The sequence below is a fragment of the Molothrus ater genome, chromosome W (assembly GCF_012460135.2).
Source record: "Molothrus ater isolate BHLD 08-10-18 breed brown headed cowbird chromosome W, BPBGC_Mater_1.1, whole genome shotgun sequence".
In the NCBI taxonomy this organism is placed as follows: Eukaryota; Metazoa; Chordata; class Aves; order Passeriformes; family Icteridae; genus Molothrus; species Molothrus ater.
The window spans coordinates 4,901,166-4,922,280 of NC_050510.2; the positions used below are offsets into that span (position 1 = coordinate 4,901,166).

Consider the following 21,115-nt stretch of genomic DNA (forward strand, 5'->3'; position numbering starts at 1 on the left):
TTGGTATCTTACTGTCAAATTTTCATAATTTGAATGCAACATGACTTTACCTTTAGTGTATTGATACCATTTATTTTTCAGTAGTATGCCTACTGCAAATCCACGTTGCAATATTTAGATTTTATTCTATGAGCTTAATAATTAAATAAACAAATAATATTAGTGGCTTGTGGCTGAGAAAATTACTTGAGGTGAGGGATTGGTTGGCTTACAGCTCCTTTCCAGCCTTTCTGTAGAATTTGGGCATGTCACCTGTTCTCTCAGTTGGCCAGACCATATGTCCTGGTTTCAGTAGTGATAAAGTTAATTTCTTCTCAGTAGCTGTTATAGTGTCGTGTTTTGGATTCAGTATGAGAATAATGTTGCTAACACAGTGATGTTTTGGTTGTTGCTGAGTGTCACAGCTATAGCTGGTCTGTAACCTGAACAGATGAAATAGGCCATAACAGACCCCAACTCCCAGCTTAGTTTGTTAGAGAATAGAAGTAAACAAGTCCCCAGGTAAGACGATAGGTTGGATTCAAACTCAAACAGGGGACCCCAGCCAATCCCATTCAATCCTGAATGCAGAAATCTAATTGGCCAGTGAGCTGGGCAGTGTTAAGATCTCAACCAATCAGGTGTTTGGGAATGGGAATTTTGAACCCCCTCACTAAAAGTTGGCTGTTGTCGCATGATCTCGGCATGTTCAGTTGTGTGCCTGTCTCCAAAATTGCAACAAATGTAACAGCTGAGTAGTGCTTACCCAGGTCAAGGACTTTTCAGTGTCTCATGCTCTGCCAGTGAGGAGGTGCACAAAAAGCTGGGAGCCTAGCTGGGACAGGTGACCCAAACTGGCCAAAGAGATTCTGCACCATAGAATGTCATGTCCAGTATATAAACTGAGGCAGTTACCTGGAAGGGAGGCTAATCACAGCTTGAGGATGGGGTTTGGCATCAGTCAGTGGGTGGTAACTGTATTGTGCATCACTTGTTTTTCTTGGGTTTTCTCTTTTTTATTTACTATTATTATTCTTATATTTAACTTTGTTTCAATTATTAAACTTTTCTTATTTCAACCCACAAGTTTTACTTTGTTTGACTTAAACTGTTGCCTTTTTCCCAACTTGGAAATGAAACTCGAGATAATTTTAGTAAGGAGGTAATATTAAAGTGGATATTTATTTGAAGGCCTTCAGGAGCAGTTATGGAAAGATGTCCACAAAAGCCCGCCCACACAGGGTGAATACAGTTTTTATAAGTTCACCAAATCAGCATAATTGACAAAAAAGCACCAATTAGGAGGACAAGGTCAAGCCTCCCCTTCTCTGGAGCCCCCCCTTCAGCAGTAGCTGTACTTTGTCCATTAAAATGTATCTCAAAGAGTTGTTCTCAACCTTGGTAGCCAAGAACTAAGATAGCATAGGGGTCTTGTACCCCCCAGGGCTTGGAGCTCTGGAATTTGTTTTGTGTTTCTGCCTAGGGAAAGGCCATGGAAAAGTACTGGGAAAACTCATCACTAATACAATAGACTAAAGAGCTACAAAAATATGTGCAAAAAATACAGAGAGCATTTAAAAGAAAAAGATGAAAACCAAAACGGCATCAAAACCTCACACCATAAAATGAGTGAGTTACTGCTCCATGCCAGGAAGATACTGGCTGAAAGTAAAGACATTAATTGGAATTGAATGAAAGTATTTAAGCTTTAAATTACCTGAGAGTTGGCTTTGTTTATTTCCTGTGCTTATACGCGTAAAAAGGTCTGTCCTGGGTTGTAAGATGCATGTGTGTTCTATTTCCCATCTGTCAGAGGTGAGGCAGTTATCTTCTGTTAATTGGGAAGTTTACTTTATTTCTTCCACAACCAATCCTCCCTCTGGGGAGATATCTTCTGTTAATGGGACATTGAGTCTCACTGCATGACTGATAAAATTACATCATCCCATTGTGAGATGCTTTGCTCAGGGGGAGGAGCCAAGCATTCCTACCTAGATAAAATCTGAGATTTAGAACACCAGAGCAGTTTTTTCCCACTGGATTCCAAGAGGAGCAGCTGTCTTCTCCACTGGATTCCTAGAGGAAGGCCAGGCCCATCTACACCACCACTGGACCTTCAGAGGAAAACTACACCCTTGCACAGGATAACTGCTTCAACAGAACTATACCTGTCACTCCCGGAGGACTGCAGCCACCATTCAATTGGACTGCTACCAACAGCCTGACCCACAGGGTGTCGGGTCATATTCTGATTCTGTCAGTGGTTTTTCTTTTTTGTTTGTACTATTGCAGTTGTATTTTTAATTTTCCCAGTAAAGAACTGTTATTCCTGCTCCCATATCTTTGCCTGAGAGCCCCTTAATTTCAAAATTATAATAATTCAGAGGGAGGGGGGTTTGCATTTTCCATTTCAAGGAAGGCTCCTGCCTTCCTTAGCGGACACCTTTCTTTTCAAACCAAGACAAGGTCTGATCATAAAAAATTTACAAACTGTAGTGGCTTAATATCTTATAACTCATCTTCACCAAATAGGCTGTCATAAGTCCAAACCACTTCTAGTTCAGTGCCTTCAGCTCTTAGATAGCTGTAAGAGATGGAGAGATGCTGGTGAGTTGCTGAGTGAGCTACGGAAGTGCCCATAAGACAGCCAGGCTGGTTGTAGTGTCAGTTAAGTAGGCAGCACTGTTACTGGAAAGGAACATCGCAGAGAACTCGAGAAAACAGCTCTCTTATCTGCTGAGAGTCAGATGTCAAGGGTTGTGCAATTTTGGAGCACTGTTTTGCAAGATCAGGTGAATCTCCAATGCTCTCCCTTGCTCCAGGCCCATGGCTGCTGTCAGGCAAAATACTCACCTTGCTGTCCTTCTGGACTCTGACTGATCTCATTAAGTCAACTATCCAAGGTGCATAGCTTTCTTCTGTGAAGTTGAATAACAAAAGGAGTTGATGGGGGCTCACTGCCCCAGCATGTAGGCAGTTCTGTCTCTTAACAGCCCGTGCCTCATGGCACTCATTTCTGCTTCAATATTTCCAAATATCAGCAATAGCAAGGTACATTTGTGCCTATCTGTGCTGGACCAGATTTGATTTTTTTGAGAGACAACACAAGACCTTCTCAAATGAATACTGCTGTACTGAGATAGGTTTACTACTTTGAAGTTACATTGCAGTTGTCCTGATCTGCTAACAAGTTATAAGTGAATAATTCAGTGTTTGATTACTTTCAGGATATTTGAGGTAAATGTTCTTAATCTGAAAAGCATGATTAATTTACTACTATTATGCGCAAGCAATTTAAAATGTGGCTTTTTTGGTGAGCATTACTTTATTGACCATGGTAGAACAATAGATAAACATTTGTTGGAAAGAGGAGATTTATTTATATAGAACAGCATGAACCAGCAGAGGAAACACAGAATACATTTCCTTTGAGTAACAGAAATGGATAGGTAAAGTGGGAAAATTTGTTAAAATCTTATAAAAACATGGCACATCCTTTCCCAGATAGGGGTGGTTAGATGTTTAATGGCTTCTGCATACTGATGTGTTCTATGTGTGCCTGGAAAATAAAATAATTTCGGATGGAAAAATCTAGCACAGACGTTTTTACGGAATTGCCTTTTCAAATAAGTGCAGTATTGGTGCATCAATGAAAGGAGAATAATATTTCTAAGCAATGTCTGATTAAGTATCCATCTGTGTCAGTAAGCATCACAACATTTTTCAGTGCTGTGTTCTCATTTAAGTAAAAAAACTGGTCTTTCTTTAGCATCACCTCAAGATTACTTTTTCTAGTACTGTTACTAGAAAAGTGAGTGGCAAGAAAAGAATGTGATTTTTTCACTATAGCCTCTTCCTCTCTCTGATCTATAAATTTCTCAAGTAGAACTAAATAAGGACATTAGTTTTTCTTTCTTTGAGACAAGGCTTTCCTTGGCATAAACATTTTCCCCTGAACTTTGTTCTTCCCTGCATCAAACTCTGAGTCACAGTAGACTTTTTTTCCACTGAGATAAAGACAAAGTTATATTTTATTTACATACTAATACTTGCTCAAATTTTTGATGTCTAAATAGCCAGCTCAGGGGACCTAGAGAGTACAAACCTCACCAGAGCAAGTATTTTTTCCACGTATGCAGGAACACAGATTGATGTTGACCAGATGTAGTGTTGTGAGATTACTAGTCTCTGTGCTGTCATCTCACTGAAAATATAATTCACTGATCACTGTATGAGGGATCAAACCAGCATGGTTTGAGTAGTGTGAAAAACGCTAATCACTTGTTTTAAAATTTTTAAAGTTGAATAGTAATAAAATGGTTATAAAAATAGTAATACAAATTAAAGCAAAAAGAATTTGGACAATCAGAGTTAGGACAATAAAGGACAATAAAAAAGCAAAGAATTGCGAATGTTTGGATGCTTTCCTCTGGAAAGCATGGGTCGCTAACCAAGGATTAACTCTTAAAAGCAATAGCCTGTTGCATATTCATATATCTCATACATGATTCAAAAATTCTCTTCAAACAAAGGGTGTTTTCTGGTTATTGTCAGCTTTCCCCCTCATCTTGTAAAGCAGTCATCTTTGTCCCCACCAAGTCTGGTTCTTCCCGACAAGGAGGCAATAATTCTTCTCTTTGGGATTTTAGTGTCTTGTTGCTGTTATCTCTGTGTGAGGAATTTCTTGATCTAGCTAGAAAAAGTATCTTACATTGCATAGTTTCTATTTTAATATTATGTTATAGCCTATAACTATATTTAACACACTACTGAAAAGGATTAATACAGTATAACTTTCTAACATAACACATATAATATTCATTTTAATATTTATGAAAAGCCAATCATATAATATGCATTTTTCACAAGTAGTTAAAGTTCCTATTTAATGATGAAAAAAATCTTATAAAAACATTGTAATTAGACTGTTAGCAAGGTGGCAACATGTAGATGAAACATTTTTTTTTTTCTGGCTCATAGTCCAGAGAGATGGAAAAGCAAGTACAGGTGTTCTTATAGTCCCTTTGGAAGCTGCTATGTAGATGATATTTCCAAGTAGGATATTTGTGGAAAGTCTCTAGTTCATTTTGGCTGCCCTTTAGATTCTTGTCAAGCTCTCTTCTTTGTTCTCTGGGCTAAAAGGCTGAATAGTGCAGAAGCTGTTCTGCACTTATTAGTATGAATATTTAAATATATTCATTTTGGCCAGACTGGTACTCTTTTGATATGTGTTTGAACAACCAAATTTTTCCTTGCATATACATTTAAAAATTCTTAGAAAAGCTGGGAGTTGCTCTAGCAGGTACAATACAAATCCCACTGTGTATAACACTTGGTTAGTCATTCAGTCATCAAATCTATGTTTTACTTACCCATGTAATAGAAGAATTATTTGATAATGAAGATTTGTGGGTGAAATAGATAGAAATAGTGATTTTATTACAGTATAGGGATGTATTTGTGTCTCAACATGTATACTCATTTGGGTTTGTTGATGTTGTGCTGTGGCCTTGGAAATAAATTGGTACCTACATTAAATTACACTTTCTGAAAATTCTTATTTTAAGTTGCTTTTAAGAGAGTTTTACTCAGTATTGACAAACATTTTTCCTTTATATGTATGTTCTTGTATTTTCTGGTATGTATTTTATTCCTCTTTTTGTTTTTTGGGAAGTAAAATGCTTTGCTGTGTGTTTGGGGTTTTTCTTTCTCATTTAGCAGATGTGAACTTATCTTTCTTTTGTTGTCTGAGATTAACTAACCTTTCTTTCCTTAACACTGGTGTTTCTCTCCCATAAGTATTTTCATCATTCCCTTGCACCATACAGCATTTCATTCATTAGCCCAAAGGAAGCATGAACTCTCTTTTAATTTTCTTTAAAAATGAAGTTTCAAAGTGGGTTAGGGTGGGCAGAACAACACTGAGCTTTTCACAGCACTTTTTAGAATTGTGGAAGTAGCCTCATGTTGTGCTGCAGATGGGGGGGGGGGGAACAGCATGCAATTACAAACATACAGGAAGCTTGGGATGGATCAGGAATCTGATGAAGGATTGTCCAGGTACTGAAAAATCTTTCTGAGCCATCCATGCTTTCTCGGGCTCTTCAAGTACTAATTGCCCTTGTCTGCAAAAATGCATTTTTTAAAAGCAGTAAATTAAAAATTCTACTGATTTTTCTCATCTACACTTTTTAAAGTGCTGTAAATTTATTGTTTCTATACTTCTAAACCCATAAATTATTTGTTCCATACCATTCATCTGTAAGCAAATGTGTTGAATGAAAGATCTTTATTATATGTTGAATTACAAGTGGAGAGGGACTTCGGCAAGGGGGAATGGCTTCAAACTGACAGAGAGCAGGTTTAGATTAGATATTGGGAAGAAATTTTTGACTGAGAGTGGTGAGGCACTTGGAACAGGTTGCCCAAGGAAGTTGTTGATGTCCCATCTCTGGAAGTATTCAAGGCCAGGATGGGATTTTGAGCAACTTGGTCTAGTGGAAGGTATCCCTGCCCATGGCAGGGGGTTTAGAATGAGATGATCTTGAAGGTCCCTTCCAACCCAAACCATTCTAGGATTCTATGAACATACTGTCTGTAACTGAAAGCAATGTCTTGTTTAGGTAATACTGTGAAGAGCAGGACTGAGTTATTTGGGTAAATTATTCTTCCTCTTCTGTTCTTGTTTAGGCTGCTGTATTGCTGAAGACCTTATCTAGTTCACCCAATCTTCCAGACCATGTGCTCCATGCTTTGAGATCAGGAGGACCTTAGTGTTCTGAAATGAAGATGGAGACAGTGGGAAAAGCAGAACTTGTTGATTCAGTTCCACCAAAGACTTCTGAAAAGCAAGAAACTGATCCTGATGAACATGGACCTATAGAACTTGAGACACAAACTCAGAAAGACAACATGCGTGCTGCAGCAGACTCAGCGGTGCTTTCTTCAATGCCTTGCTTACTGATGGAACTGAGGCGAGACTCTTCAGAGTCTCAGTTGGCATCTACAGAGAGCGATAGGCCAATGGGTGGTCGAGTTTATGAGAGCGACTCTTCTAATCACTGCATGCTTTCCCCTTCCTCCAGCGGGCATTTGGCTGACTCAGACACGTCTTCTGCAGAAGAGAATGAGCCCTGTCAAGCTGAAGGTACTGTAGAGGGAGACCTTTCTGCGGTGTCTGGGGCTGCAGTTGGGAGGAAATCCAGGAGATCCCGGTCTGAAAGTGAAACTTCAACAATGGCTGCCAAGAAAAACCGACAGTCTAGTGATAAGCAGAATGGTCGAGCTACCAAGGTAAAAGGTCATAGAAGTCAAAAGCACAAAGAAAGAATCCGTCTCTTGAGACAGAAGCGGGAGGCAGCTGCTCGCAAGAAGTACAACCTGCTTCAGGACAGCAGTACCAGCGACAGTGACCTGACGTGTGACTCAAGCACAAGCTCATCAGATGATGATGAAGAGGTTTCAGGGAGCAGCAAGACAATCACTGCAGAGATACCAGGTAGAGGATGTTTTTTAAACTGAACTGTAACACATCTGACATAATTTTTCAGCTGTCATGCTAAATTAGATGAGTCACACTTAAGAAAAACCAGAACTGCAGCTCTGTGTAAATTTGAAGACTGCAGTGTATTAAGACATGGGCAAATTTTAAAATCTGTCCTGAGGTTTCAGATCACTTTTGCACACCAACAAAGCATAGAAATGGTAAATTGGAGGAAGGACTATCTTTGAATTCTGGAATTTTTAGATATTTTCATTTATAAGCCTAGATAAGCTCTTGTTAGTGCTGTCAAATCCCATTAGATGGTGATAATCTAATAAATACCTTCTGAAGATAAATAGCCAGCTTTGCTTTAATATCTTAAGACCACAGATTGGCAGCTGTGTTAAAAATAATACAGCATACCTCTTGCCTGTGTTACAGTAAGGCCCTGTTCATTACTGCACTGTCCTTTCAGCTCTATGTTTCAGTGCATGACAAACCTGCTTAGCCTTATTGTAAGTTCTTGCAGATTGCAGCTGGTCACCTATTTTAGGATATAAATATGAATTTGTTTACTCAGGTGCCCAAGCTATATCCACACCTAAATTTTCAACATCTTAGACAAAGCTGTTACCATTTTCCTATGTCATAAGGATCTATAATTTCTATATTTTTAATTTTCTGACACATCTGTGTTAAGATTATAGGCAGCAAATTATAGGGGCCTTCTCATAATTTTATTAGCAAAAGAAACATTAATTCTTCAAGTTTTTTGTCTGCTGAGTCTTTGTTATTAGCTCAAGTGCTGTGGACAGGATTTTGTGTCAAAAATTATTTCAGCATATTATACCACAGAACCATCATCATATGGCAATCAAAAATAAAATCACATAAAAAGAAACTTTTTGGCTTGCCAATTTTTACTAGATTACATGCTTTTATGCCTCTTGTGTTAGAAGTTGGGTGTTATGGCTTTTTTTTGAGATAAATATCAGCTTGCATAGGGCAAGAAGATTTAAAGGAAAACTGCAATAATTAGTCTTGAGTTGCTGAACTAATGTTTGCTAGATGAATTAAAATATTTGCAGCAGATTTTGCAAATAACTGTTTTAACTGACTTGGTTATGGTGAATAATTCTGTCATCATGAGAACTGGGATTTTTCCCACATATTGCTAGGAAGCAGGTTGCGCAAAGTAAATATTTATTATTAGAAAGTCTGTGAAAGGCATAGTCTATAATTATTGTGTAGTAAACTCTTAATAGAGATCTAAAAATATTTGCCAATTTAATAGTTACTCAGACTTCTAGCTTTTATAATTTTATGCCTTTTTCTTTGCTATATTTATACTTTGCTGGGCAATTAAAGCCTCATTTAAAGCCTGTTGAAGAAGACTACTTCATTGAGTTTTGGGACAGGTTTCTCGCCACCTCACAAACCCCACCAAACTTACACAATAAGTCCCCCAGGTTATATTCTTTTTTTTTTAAAGTCATTAAAGGATCTTGTGACCCAGGAAGGCACCACAGGGTATTTTCACATCTGCTTAGATTTCTGACTTCCATTGGAGAGACCTGAAACCACTCTAGTGTACGTTGTGTCACTAGGCTCTTCTGTATTTGAGTTCTTGGTCTTAACCATGAGATGTTTGCAGTGAAGAGTTCCCATTGCAGTACACAGAAAAACTTGATTATTTAATGATGATTATACTAAGGCCCAGTTTTGCCTGTGATGCAAGATATGAGAGTGCACAAACCATCCTGAGGAACAATGATGCTTATTCATAGCACATATCATTTGCTTTATGCTAAATTCCACTTATGACATTCAAATGTTTGAGCTGTCCTTTTGCTGCAATTAGGTGCAATATGTACCTGCCACATTGTGGTTTTCCTTTAAATAGAAATGACTTTGGTTTGTGGGAAATGTTTTCCAAGTACAAGTGAAAAACATTCTCTTTAGACATAAGGACAAGGTTGTCCAAAAATGCATCCTATGCTACTTGTGGTTAATGAAATATTGTGGTCTTAACAGATGCAGTGGAGTTGTGAGTCTGAGTAGGACTTAGAGCTCTCCATTGCAGTGGTAGTTTCACATGCCATTTGCAATCCCTCTTATTGGAACTGGCAAAGTACTTAAATTCTTTTTCTTGACTAGAAAGCTGCTTTAGTGCACTTGGTATTACACTGTGAATTACTTAAAAATTTAGGGAATGAACACATAGAAATTATTATAAGGTATCAAAAACATTACTGGAAATTCAGTGCATGAATGTCCTCTGCACGCAGGTTTAAAGAGGTTTAACTTGATGCTTGAACTTTAGTATCAGGACATAAGCATGAAAAACCTTTTGCAGTTACTTTTTAAAAAGTCTGTATGCATTGATGCATAAGAGTCTTACAGGTAGTCTGTGTTCCCCTCAGTTTTAGTGTATTTGGACATTTCAGCTGTAGTGCTGGTTACTGTCTCAACATCGCTTATTATTGGGACTGATTTTCAACCACTCTGAAAAATAGCTTTGCCAACAGAGATGCTCTAAAATTTTCAGTGACAGTTAATGTGGCCTTCATGTATGAAGGTTATGCATACTCTGGCTCTTAACCTTCTCTCAGTGCATGTATTGTAACAGCCAACAGTTTGCTTGTGTGTGGTCTGAAAATTGAAGTGCCACATTTGAGAATACAGTAGTCTTTCATGTTGTGTAACTAAATTTTGTCCATTTAAATAGCGTGGGTTTGGCTAAACTAGTAAGGTAAGGAAAATGTTTAGTGAATACATAATGCCATGAAGTTACAAACAGAGCAGTTATGCTGTAGAGAGTCAGTTCTCGCTGCTGAACTCAAATGTCCTGTGCATTAAAATACTGTCAGGCTTGGTTTTCTTCTCAAGAAAGATTGAAGAGTAAAGAGTTGAGATCTTACTGGTGATACTTCAATACAAGTATTGTGAGCTCCATAGGACCTAAGCACAATATAAGTTATTTTATTCTGAATGCTTTCTGTGGTGTTAATTTACACCTGAAAATACAGGTTCAATCTAAACTTCAAGGGTGTTACTTAGAATCTTCTCACTGAAGTGAGCAGTCATAAGCTCAGACTCTTTAATTCAAGGGAATGCCAGGATGTTTGAGTTACTGCAGACGAAGAGCAATTTCTTATCTTTTAATGACTGAGCCTCTCTTTTGGCATTTAAGATTTTGCCATTCTTAAACACTAGATAGCATTCACAGCCTAAGAGGATGATCTTTGAATCCTTGAATAGGTTCTGCTAGATCTGCTGCTGTTAAAAGTTTTTCCTTTAAACAATTTTGAATTTGACCATACAAATTAACTCTGAATGAAATTGGCATGAGAGCAAGTTGGGGAATCAATATTTATTTCTATGCAAACACTTTTTTTTGAAAGAACAAAAAGGTTTTTAAAAATTCAAATATAATAGAAAAATATTGGCATTTCACCATTATTGTGCTTTTTACAGCTCAGAAAACTCTGAAGTGAAATAAGGGTGACTCATGTTTCAGGCTTTCAGAAGAATCTGTTGAAAAGTTTGAGTGTTGACATTGAAAATGTGTTGCAGCTCACTTTGTTAAAAAAAAAAGGAAAAAAAAAGATTTTTTTTTAATATTAAGAAATCCAAAGGGGAGGGCACAGTGTGTATGTATGAGGGACTCTCAAGCAGGTTACTTCCTCTCAAGAACTGTACATAGACCTTGGAAAAAGCATCTTGCAAGGGATAAATTTGGTTCAAGTAACTCAGGATGACGCTTATAAGAACAGGGAGGAAAAAAGAATCCATTAAGGAGGATTTGCTGTAAGATACTCATTTGCAAATGTCAGTAAGCATAACAACATGGAGGAATAGACCATTGCTAGTTAGAATGAAGATGTAACATATCTCCTTAAATTGTTGTCTTGTCAGAGTTCCTATATTAAATAACTGTAGATTTGGTTATTATTTAGATGATACTTAATAGATCACATAGTGTCGATGCATTTCTTAAGTGCTGTTTTGCAGGAGGTAGTGTTTTGTGGAGATAAACAAAACTCCACAACTTTTGTGAAAGTTGTAAAGCTGGTATGTTTATTACAGCACTGGACGCATGTGGGAATCATTCCCCTAAAATGAAATGACATGCGTACCTCTGGGAACTCTAGGTCCCTTTTTATCCCTCTCTCGAATCCATATGCATGCAATTTCACAATAGGTTCATACATATTCATTTTTACAAATTTCGTGTGAAATTTGCTGCTAGTTCTTTATCAGAAAGAATTCCTAGGTCAGGTTGACCTGCTCTCACAGCAGTTTCTCTGTCTCTCTCTGTCTCCCTCCCCTTATCTCTGTCCTTCACTGAAGCAGTTTCTCTGAGCCTAGGCTTTTTACAAGAACAGGCAGTCAGACTAAATAGCTATGTTTTCAAACTACATACTTAACTCAAAGATGTACATTTCACCTAAATCAAAATGGATTTCTACTCTGGAGAATTTCTACTCTGTCTCAGTAGTTTTGAAAATATTATACGAATCTTGGCTTCTGACCCCTTTTGTAATTGCAAATTTCTCTGTGTTTTAACTTGGCATAATTAAAAAAACCAAACTATAGAGTTGTAAGTTTACAGATAGCAAAGAGACCAGTTAGATAAATGCTAATATTTTTAATATGAAATGCATTTTTATTAGGCTTGATTTTTTTTAACCCTGAAAGCTACAAATAAAGATTGAATAAGGCTTGTTATAAGACCTGCAAGGGGAGCATTTGAAACACTGATTTGCTGCTACTGTATATTGTAGATGTACTATGAACGATGCCTTTTGAAAATAGTATTGTAGGGTACTATACATTTCAATACCTAGTTTCTTCAGTTTGCAAAACAATTTTATCAACTTTGACCATGATAGTTCATTCTTAACTTTAAAAACCTGGCTAGGTTGTCTCACATACTATCATAAATAGTTTTTATTTAAATTGCAATTAAAACTTACTCAATGTTACTCAGAGGTGTCTGTTCATAAGCCTGTGGAAATCAGAAAGACTGTCATTTAGTTATTTGATTTTAGGATAAGATCCCTGACTAAAGATGATCAGTATCATATTGGATGTTCAATACTAGGAGTATATGAATGGAATGAATATTTTTTTTCAGGGAGGAAAAAGACATTGAATATATAAAAGGAACCACATTTTAGGAAAAAGGTACCATTTTACGTAATTAGTTAAAATGCAGTCAGAGGAATGTTAATTAGTTACTATATAGTCTATATTTATTTTTGAGTAGAAGACATGAATGCTAAATTTCCAGCTTGTCTGATAGGTAAACAGATGGGGGTTTAATAGAATATTTTTAGCCCCTGATGGGTAGTGTTGCTGCTGCTCAGAAAAAAGATGATAATCCTGGGCTTTGTTTAGCTGTTACTGAAGGTCTTATATATACCTCATTTATATAGCTCCAAAAAAAGAATGTGTTGTTTAAGCAATACTGTAATTTAATGTACACACTGAAATCCAAAAAAAAAGATTTAGTGCCTTATATTTTTATTAGTAAATATTTGGTTAGGTTGTGCAATGATTTCTCTCATTCTTAGGATATTTTCTATTATTCTTAAGCTAGAGGATCCCACAAGTTTCATATTTACATATTAAATTGTCAGGTTCTGTTGCTGCTTTTTGTATTGTAATATGATGCTTGTCTTGTTTCAGAATTACCTTAGGTAATGTTTGTGTGTTTGGATGGCATGCACATATTGTTTATTATTCCTCAAACAGGTACAAAGTCTCAGGTTTTTTTTGGTTTTATTGCTTCCTAGATGATTCCTCTAAACATAAAAATATAGATACTGCTGCCTTTTTTATTGATATGTAGAGTAAGGTAATAAGGATGGCCTTTTCTTCTTGCTGCTAAAGTTCTTTCTGATAATCCCAAAGCCAGTCATTTTAACCATCATTTTGATGGATAGAAGGAAGGAGAACAATTTCCTTCGAACTATGCCCTGTTTTCTGCCTTGCCTAGGATTAATGCTAGGAGTGCTGCACAGATGGTGGCTCATGTGAGGAAAGGCACATTTCTAGTTGTTGTGAGGTTGACACCTCTACATGTCATGTGTATTAACCCTGTGATGGAGCTGTGTCCATCAGACCTAAGAGAGGTTGCTTTTACCTCATATATTAGCATAGCATTCACATATCTTTTCATGCTTGTGTGTTTTTGTTATCTTCTTCATTGGTGTTTGTGTTTTCCAAAATTAGACCAAGAGCTTTGGGCTTAGCTACTTTGGATGCTGCAGTCACTATATCAGCCTTTATCTCTATCTCATGTAGAATTTTGTCTGTGTTTAACAGTCTGTTATAAAAGGGTTCAAGTGTGTAAGTACAATATGCATAATTATTCACATTTAAAGTTAATAGTATTTTGGATCACAGCTTAACAGAACTAAACATGTTATTGTATGATGTTTTTTGACACCTTCAGTCGAATTAAAAACAGAAATTGCAAGGGAATTGGACTAATTTAGTTTATTTATAAAATAAAACCTTAGACAGAATTGTCTGAGAATTCTAGAATAAAAATAATTTTGAAGCCAAAATGTCTATTATAACCTAAGTGGGTGTAATTTTTTTTTTTACAGTAATACTGTTGGCTGATATTTTCTAATTCCTCCCCAATTGTCATATCTAAGGGACAGCATTAGAAAAGCTGTTTTCTTGACTTAGCATGCCTTAATAAGCAATAATATGTTCTTACTTAATGATATCTTATCAAATGGCCTCAATGTCTTTAAAGCTGGCTTCAGTCGTGCTGGGGCATCTGGAGAAACGACCAGGGAAATTCCAGGATTGCTTGACAGGGGCACCGTGTGGGATAGGAACTGCATAGGCAATGTCCTGGAAGAGGCCATGAACTGCTTTGCCAAGATGCAGAGGCAGACATGTGACGGTGTTCACAGGGGTTTTCAGATGAGGGAAGAGACGAGGATTTGACTCCATATTTCAGAAGGCTTGATTTATTATTTTATGATATATATTACATTAAAACTATACTAAAATAATAGAAGAAAAGGTTTCATCTCAGAAGGCTAGCTAAACTAAGAAAAGAAAAGAAAAGAAAAGAAAAGAAAAGAAAAGAAAAGAAAAGAAAAGAAAAGAAAAGAAAAGAAAAGAAAAGAAAAGAAAAGAAAAGAAAAATTATAACAAAGGTTTGTGGCTTGGACACTGTGTCCAAGCCAGCTGGGCTGTGATTGGCCATTAATTCCAAACATTCACATGAGACCAATCACAGACCCGCCTGTTGCATTCCATAGCAGCAGATAACCATTGTTTACATTTTGTTCCTGAGGCCTCTCAGCTTCTCAGGAGGAAAAAACCCCAAGGAAGGATTTTCATAAAAAGATGTCTGCGACAAGACAGAGGAGAAATTTCGCATGTGGATAGAAAAGCTTACTCGTCTTGACATGGAAAAAGAAAGCAAGCAACAACTGGAGCCCAGAGAACCTAAAATTCAACTAGTTGTCCAAAGAACCCCCCCTACCACACAGTCAGGGGCTTTCATACAGATGCCTGATAGCCAAGTACTTCCACAGCAGTTGTTTAATTTTTACATGGGCTATCAAAATGTCAATGCTACGTTAGAGTTTCCAGTGATTTTTAATAACAGTTTTCTACCTATCTTTTCAGAGAATGGGAATATTGCAGAGCCTGATCTGAATCAATAATAAACTGAAAAAAAAAAAAAAATCTCATCTTTGCAATTTTGATGTTACTTTGGATTATGCTAAAAACAAGGTTTCCTTTTCTCTCCATATGTTTGTTTTGTTTTCTCTTTTGGGTTTTAATACCATTGTGGGTTTTTTTTTTTTTTTTGGTTTTTCATTTTATAGCGAATATATATGTTGCTTATGCATGTGTCAGCACACACATATAAACACCTTTAAAGATTTGTAGGGGAAACTACCCTAAGCTTTCATCACCAAACTTGAGAAAATAAAATCCTTGTTTAGATAACCCAAAATCAGTAGAGGTATGTTTGCTACAGTAGGAGCATTCATCCAGATGCTCTTTTTGCATGTTAAAACATTTATATAAGTACCAGACTAGATACAAACTTATAGCATTTTCTTAACTATGTTTACTTCTGAGTTTTTCAGCTTGAACATGTCATACATTAGTGTTCTTTTTCATTTTAGGCAGAAATAATAAATAAGCTTACCTTTAAGATTTAGTTATACATAACAAATGTGCACAACTGATTTTTTTTTGTCTCCCAATTAGTGGTTAATTTTCTGTCTAGAATTTTTATTAATGTCTCTGCTGTGTTGCACATGGCATATTTATGGAAGCAGCTGTCTTATATTGTGTGCACAAATAGGCACGTGTACAAATATATATATGTTTGGTTTGGGTGGAAGTAATCTCTCATTTTAGGTGTTTAGTTTGCTGCTCCCTGGATCTCCTGAGTCAATGGGAAGAGAGAAGCACCTACAGAGGATACCTTCTGGCAGTCTTTCTCTTGTATTAGTTGTCTAAACCTTCCTTATCAACAGTTTAGAATAGATAACTTCTGGCTGAAATGAGGTGAGATAAATTACACCCAACTGCATGTGCATGCATGACCTGTGTCCACAAATGACTTCTGCTTTCTTTCTGTTTATGCAATCAAACTGCATTCTTCATGATGGAATAAAAATAGTCTTGTCAGTCCCTAAGATAAGCAGCTGTCAATGGATGGATTGAGCCTTGACACAGGATGTTAGAGTAAGGCCTGACAGTCAGGTAAATAAACTGCAGTGGTCTGGAGATTGCTGCTCTGGGTCAGACAGCAAGAGCTTCTTCTGAACCATGTTTGAATGCTACTGAAATAATTATTTATTTGTGATGGGGAATGCCAGAACATTAGTTTCATTTAATTAATGCAAAAACTTGCTATTGTATGGATCTTTTTATACTAATAGTTATCCTGAATAGACAGGCTTGAAACTGTGATATTTAAAGTTGGATTAATTTAAACTATATATTAGAATTCTCTATTTAATTCTTACTATTATCACTATACACTGGAATTTTATTGGTTACCTTTCCATTGAGACCTATCTTCATGTCAAATAACTTCTCTGTAGCTGCCAAAAATGTATATTTTTCATCAGTTAAACTTGCTAAAAGTTTCTAATGCAAATTAAATCAGAATTTTAGTAATGGAAATTGAAAGTCTTTATAGAAATAGTTTAAGAGAATGCTATATGTCTCCATAAGCTCTGTTATTTTGCTTTTTGAAAGAGACATTTTTTTCCTAATTATTTTAGTGTAATTCCTTTTCTTTCTATGGGAAATATCCACTGTATCTTCTGTAAGTCTGATTTTTTTTTTAAATCTCCCTGAAGTCAGTGGGAGTTTTTTCATCAATTTTTATTGGGGTTTGGATCAAACATGTAACAGAAACTCAAGAAATTATTGTTTTTAATCAGTATATTAACACTGGTGGTTTTACATTATTCTTGGCCTAGACTTACTTTTATTTTAAGTATATGATGCCTTCATTAAAAAAAATTAGATTAGAGAGCTGTATTATTTTCAGAGTAACTGTTGGAAAGACTCTGCAGGAGATCATTTTAAGTACTGGAATGATTTCTTTCCAGATTACCTTCATGTATAATTTTGATAAAGATTTTGATATGAGTTTTTATCTTGGTTTGAAAAGGCAGGTGAGGCAGGAGCCTCCCCTGAAATGGAAAATGTAAACCCCCTCCCTCCAAATTGTTATAATTTTGAAATTAAGGGGCTCTCAGGCAAAGATATGGGAGTAGGAACAACAGTTCTTTATTAGGGAAGAAAATAAAAAAATTAAATAAACAATGCAGTAATACAAAACAACACTGATATAGTCAGAATACAACCTGACACCCTGTGGGTCAGGATGTTGGTAGCAGTCCAATTGAAATGGTGGCTGCAGTCCTACTGGAGTGACAGATGTGGTTCTGTTGAAGCAGTGATCCTGTAGAAGGGTGTAGTCTTTCTCTGAAGGTCCAGTGGTGGTGTAGATGGGCCTTGTCTTCCTCTGGGAATCCAGTGGAGAAGGCTGCCCTGGTGTCCCAAAATCTCAGATTATATCCAGTTAGGAATGCTTGGCTCCTCCCCCTGGGTGGAGCATCTCACAATGGGATGATGTAATTTTTATCAGTCATGCAGTGAGACTCAATGGCCCATTAACAGAAGATATTTCACAGAGGGAGGATTGATTTGTGGAAGAGATAATGAAAACTGCCCAATTAGCAGAAAATAACTGCACCACCTCTAACAGATGGCCAATAGAATACACACTTATCTTACAATCCAGGACAGCTTGTTAGAAAAATCCCTTATCTAAAATTGTGTGCATTTCAGGTAAAAGTTAAACAAGTTATTCTATGTTTGATTGTAATTTAATAAACTTGTTCTCATCTCTTTAGCATTTAATATCCTTCAGGGTAGATTATTTGCTGATATATATGGGAAAAAATAATCAAATGCTTCTGGTGTTCAAAGATTAAATATATATAAATATATAAATACCTTTATGATGATGATAAGAGCAGCATATTTTAAAGCATGACAACTTTACAAGTGTTCCCATGCATGTAGAACCACCTTTTTGCTGTGACTGCTTTCTTTCAATGTGTAAGAGTCCCTGTACTGGCTTAAGAATGGTATTCTCCAATTTAGTGTTCACACTGAAACCACTCCAAACTATTTGCCGCTTGCTCACAGAGAATTGGAGGCACAAAAGGTAAAGATCATGGGTTGAGATAAGAACAATTTCCTGGAAACAGCAATGAGATAAGAAAAGAAACAGTAACAGCTATGATACTAATACCAAAAGTGTACAAGAGAGGTGAGCAATTCACTGTGCAAATGCTCACCACTGTACCACCAACCACAACATGCAACTGCTGCCACATTACCTCAACCCAAAAGGGACCCCTTTCCCCATTCCCAAAAAAACTTGTGTGAAGGAGTATGGAATAACCTCCTGGTCCTAGCCATGACCCATCCTGGCTACTGTAAAAATTAACCCTGTCCTGGACAGAACCAGGACATGATCCAGTACTTATTCTACACCATCTATGTTATGCCCAGATCCTACACCTTCCAACTATATACATATGCGCACATGTATACATATATATACATATACAAGCACAGGTGACATTTCCATAGTCAATGGCTGTTCCCTCCAAGATGTTTGTTGAGTTTATTTAGTCCATGACTGTGGGTTTTATCCATCCTAGATGTCTTTGTGGACAGAAGGGCTTGTGAGTTGTTAGCTGGTTACTGTATCACGAGCTCATGACTGGTGTATCTGGAGCAGTCCCTCCCCATTGTCCATGGTAGTTATGGCATACAGTGGCAGTGTCATTCTTCAACCAATATTATACAGTTCAACATTGGTGACTGTTCTCACCCAAAAATCAAATCCCCTTAAGATATACATTGTGTTTCCCTATCCCTCTGCATTACCCACCCAGGCCCTTGAGCAAAAACAATCCCACAGATGGGTTTGCCTTTGCTTGAGGCAGGACTAATCCAAACTGTCTTCCCTAACACATTCCTCATATATACCATGGGGGACTTTATCCCCTCCTATGGCACGTGGTGGTTTTGATTGGGCCGGGCCAGCTCAATTGGCAGCACCTCTAGTGTTAACTGACCAGGTGGCCTTTGCTATATGTAGATCCCAATGTTTGAAGGTTCCCTCACCCATTGCTTTTAGTGTGGTTTTTAACAGTCCATTGTACTGTTCAGTTTTCCCAGAGGCTGGTGCATGACAGGGAATATGATACACCCACTCAATCCTGTGCTTTCTGGCCCAGGTGTTTATGAGGTTGTTTTTGAAATTAGTCCTATCATCCAACTCAATTATTTCTGGAGTGCTATGTCACTGCAGGACTTGCATTTCAAGGCCCAAGATGGTGTTTTGGGCAGTTGTGTGAGTCACAGGATGTGTGTCCAGCCATCCAGTGTTTGTTTCCAACAATGTCAGCACATAGTGCTTGCCTTGGCAGGTTTGTGGGAGTGTTATATAATGTATCTGACAGGCTTCCCCATATTTATATTTTAACTATTGTCCCCCCCATACCACAGAGGCAATACCTGCTTGGCCTGCTTGATTGCAGTGCATGGTTTACAGTTATGGATAACCTGGGAGATAGTCTCCATGGTTAAGTCCACCCCTTGGTCACAAGCCCATCTGTATGTTACATCTCTTCCCTGAAGACCTGAGGAGTCATGGGCCTACTGAGCCAGAAATAATTCAACCTTATGGTGCCAGTCCAGATCTACCTGAGACACTTTATTCTTGGCAGCTAGATCTACCCGTCTGTTGTTGCGATGCTCCTCATTAGCCCAACCCTTAGGTACGTGTGCATCTACATTATGGACTTTGACAGCCAACTTCTCTACTCAGGCAGTGATCTCTTGCCACAGCTCAGCAGCCCAGATGAGTTTTCTTCTGCACTGACTATTGGTCTTTTTCCATCGGTCCACCCACCACTACAGAGCATTTGATACCATCAACAAGTCAGTGCAGAGATGTAGTGTTGGCCATTTCACTCATTCAGCTGGAGCCAGCTGGATATCTTTCAGCTCTGCAACCCGACCTGATCTGCCTTTGGGACAGTTTGTGATGATCTCCAAGATCCCAAGGCAGTTAGGATTTCCTATCTGAGATTACTGTGTAATCAGTGATCCACTTAATCCACAAAGCACCAGTGGCATGATGTGTGGAAGGGACTTCCCCTTTAAACACCCAGCCCAGCACTGCCAGTCAGGGTGCCAGGGGGAGCTGTGCTTTGGTGTCAATCACTTCTGAAGCAGTGTGAACCCCTTCATAAACTGCCAGTATCTCTTTTTCAGCTGGGGTTTAACAGGCCTTGGATTCATTGTATCCCTGACTCCAGAATCTGAGGCCATGTTCAAGTCTCCCTGGGTACTTCTTTTCAGAGACTCCAGGAAGGACCATTCTTCCCAGCTGTGGAGTAAAGCATGTGCCTCACATCCTGTCCTGACTGGCCCAAGGGCTACTGCATGAACGATTTCCTGTTTAATTTGTCCAAAAGCTTGTTGCTGTTCAGGATCCCACTTGCAATCATTCTTATTCTGGGCCACATGATAGACAGGTCTGTTCTTACTGAAGTTCCAGCATGTCCAGCACAGCGGCACTCAGTGATGGTGTGACTTTGATCAGGCCACGATAGTCCACTGTCAGCCTCCACTCTCCATTGTACTTATGCGCTGGCCATATAGAACTATTAAAAGGTGAATGAGTCTTGCTGACCAATCCCTGGCTCTCCAGTTCACAAATCATCTCATGGATGAGAGTCCAAGTTAGTGTGGTGTTGTCAACAGTGTAGTGTTGTGGTAGTGATTGGTACCTGTTGTTTTTGGAGCCTCAGCAGTCCCACAGCAGAAGGGTCCTCTGAGAGACCAGGCAAGGTATTAAGCTCTCTAATTTCCACTGCCTCCACAGCAGCTATCCCAAAAGCCCCACAATACCCTTTTGCGTCTTTGAAATACACTCTCCTGAGGTAATCTATGCCAAGGATGCATGGAGCCTCTGTGCCAGTCACAATGGGGTGGTTTTGCCATTCGTTCCCTGGTCAGGCTTACTTCAGTTCCAGTACAGTCAGCTGTTGG

The 21,115-nt window shown here is 37.9% G+C and overlaps 1 protein-coding gene across 5 annotated transcripts in view; it reads left to right on the forward strand.

The window, feature by feature from the left end:
- The window catches only part of LOC118701504 (protein C18orf25-like), a 110,386-nt gene that overhangs the window by 12,348 nt on the left and 76,923 nt on the right, over positions 1-21,115 (forward strand). For all 5 annotated transcript variants that reach the window (XM_054517765.1, XM_054517767.1, XM_054517764.1 and 2 more), the window contains exon 2: positions 6,670-7,477. In XM_054517765.1, coding sequence (XP_054373740.1) covers positions 6,763-7,477 — 715 coding nt within the window. In that variant the 5' untranslated portion in view covers positions 6,670-6,762. The remainder of the gene's footprint in view (positions 1-6,669; positions 7,478-21,115) is intronic.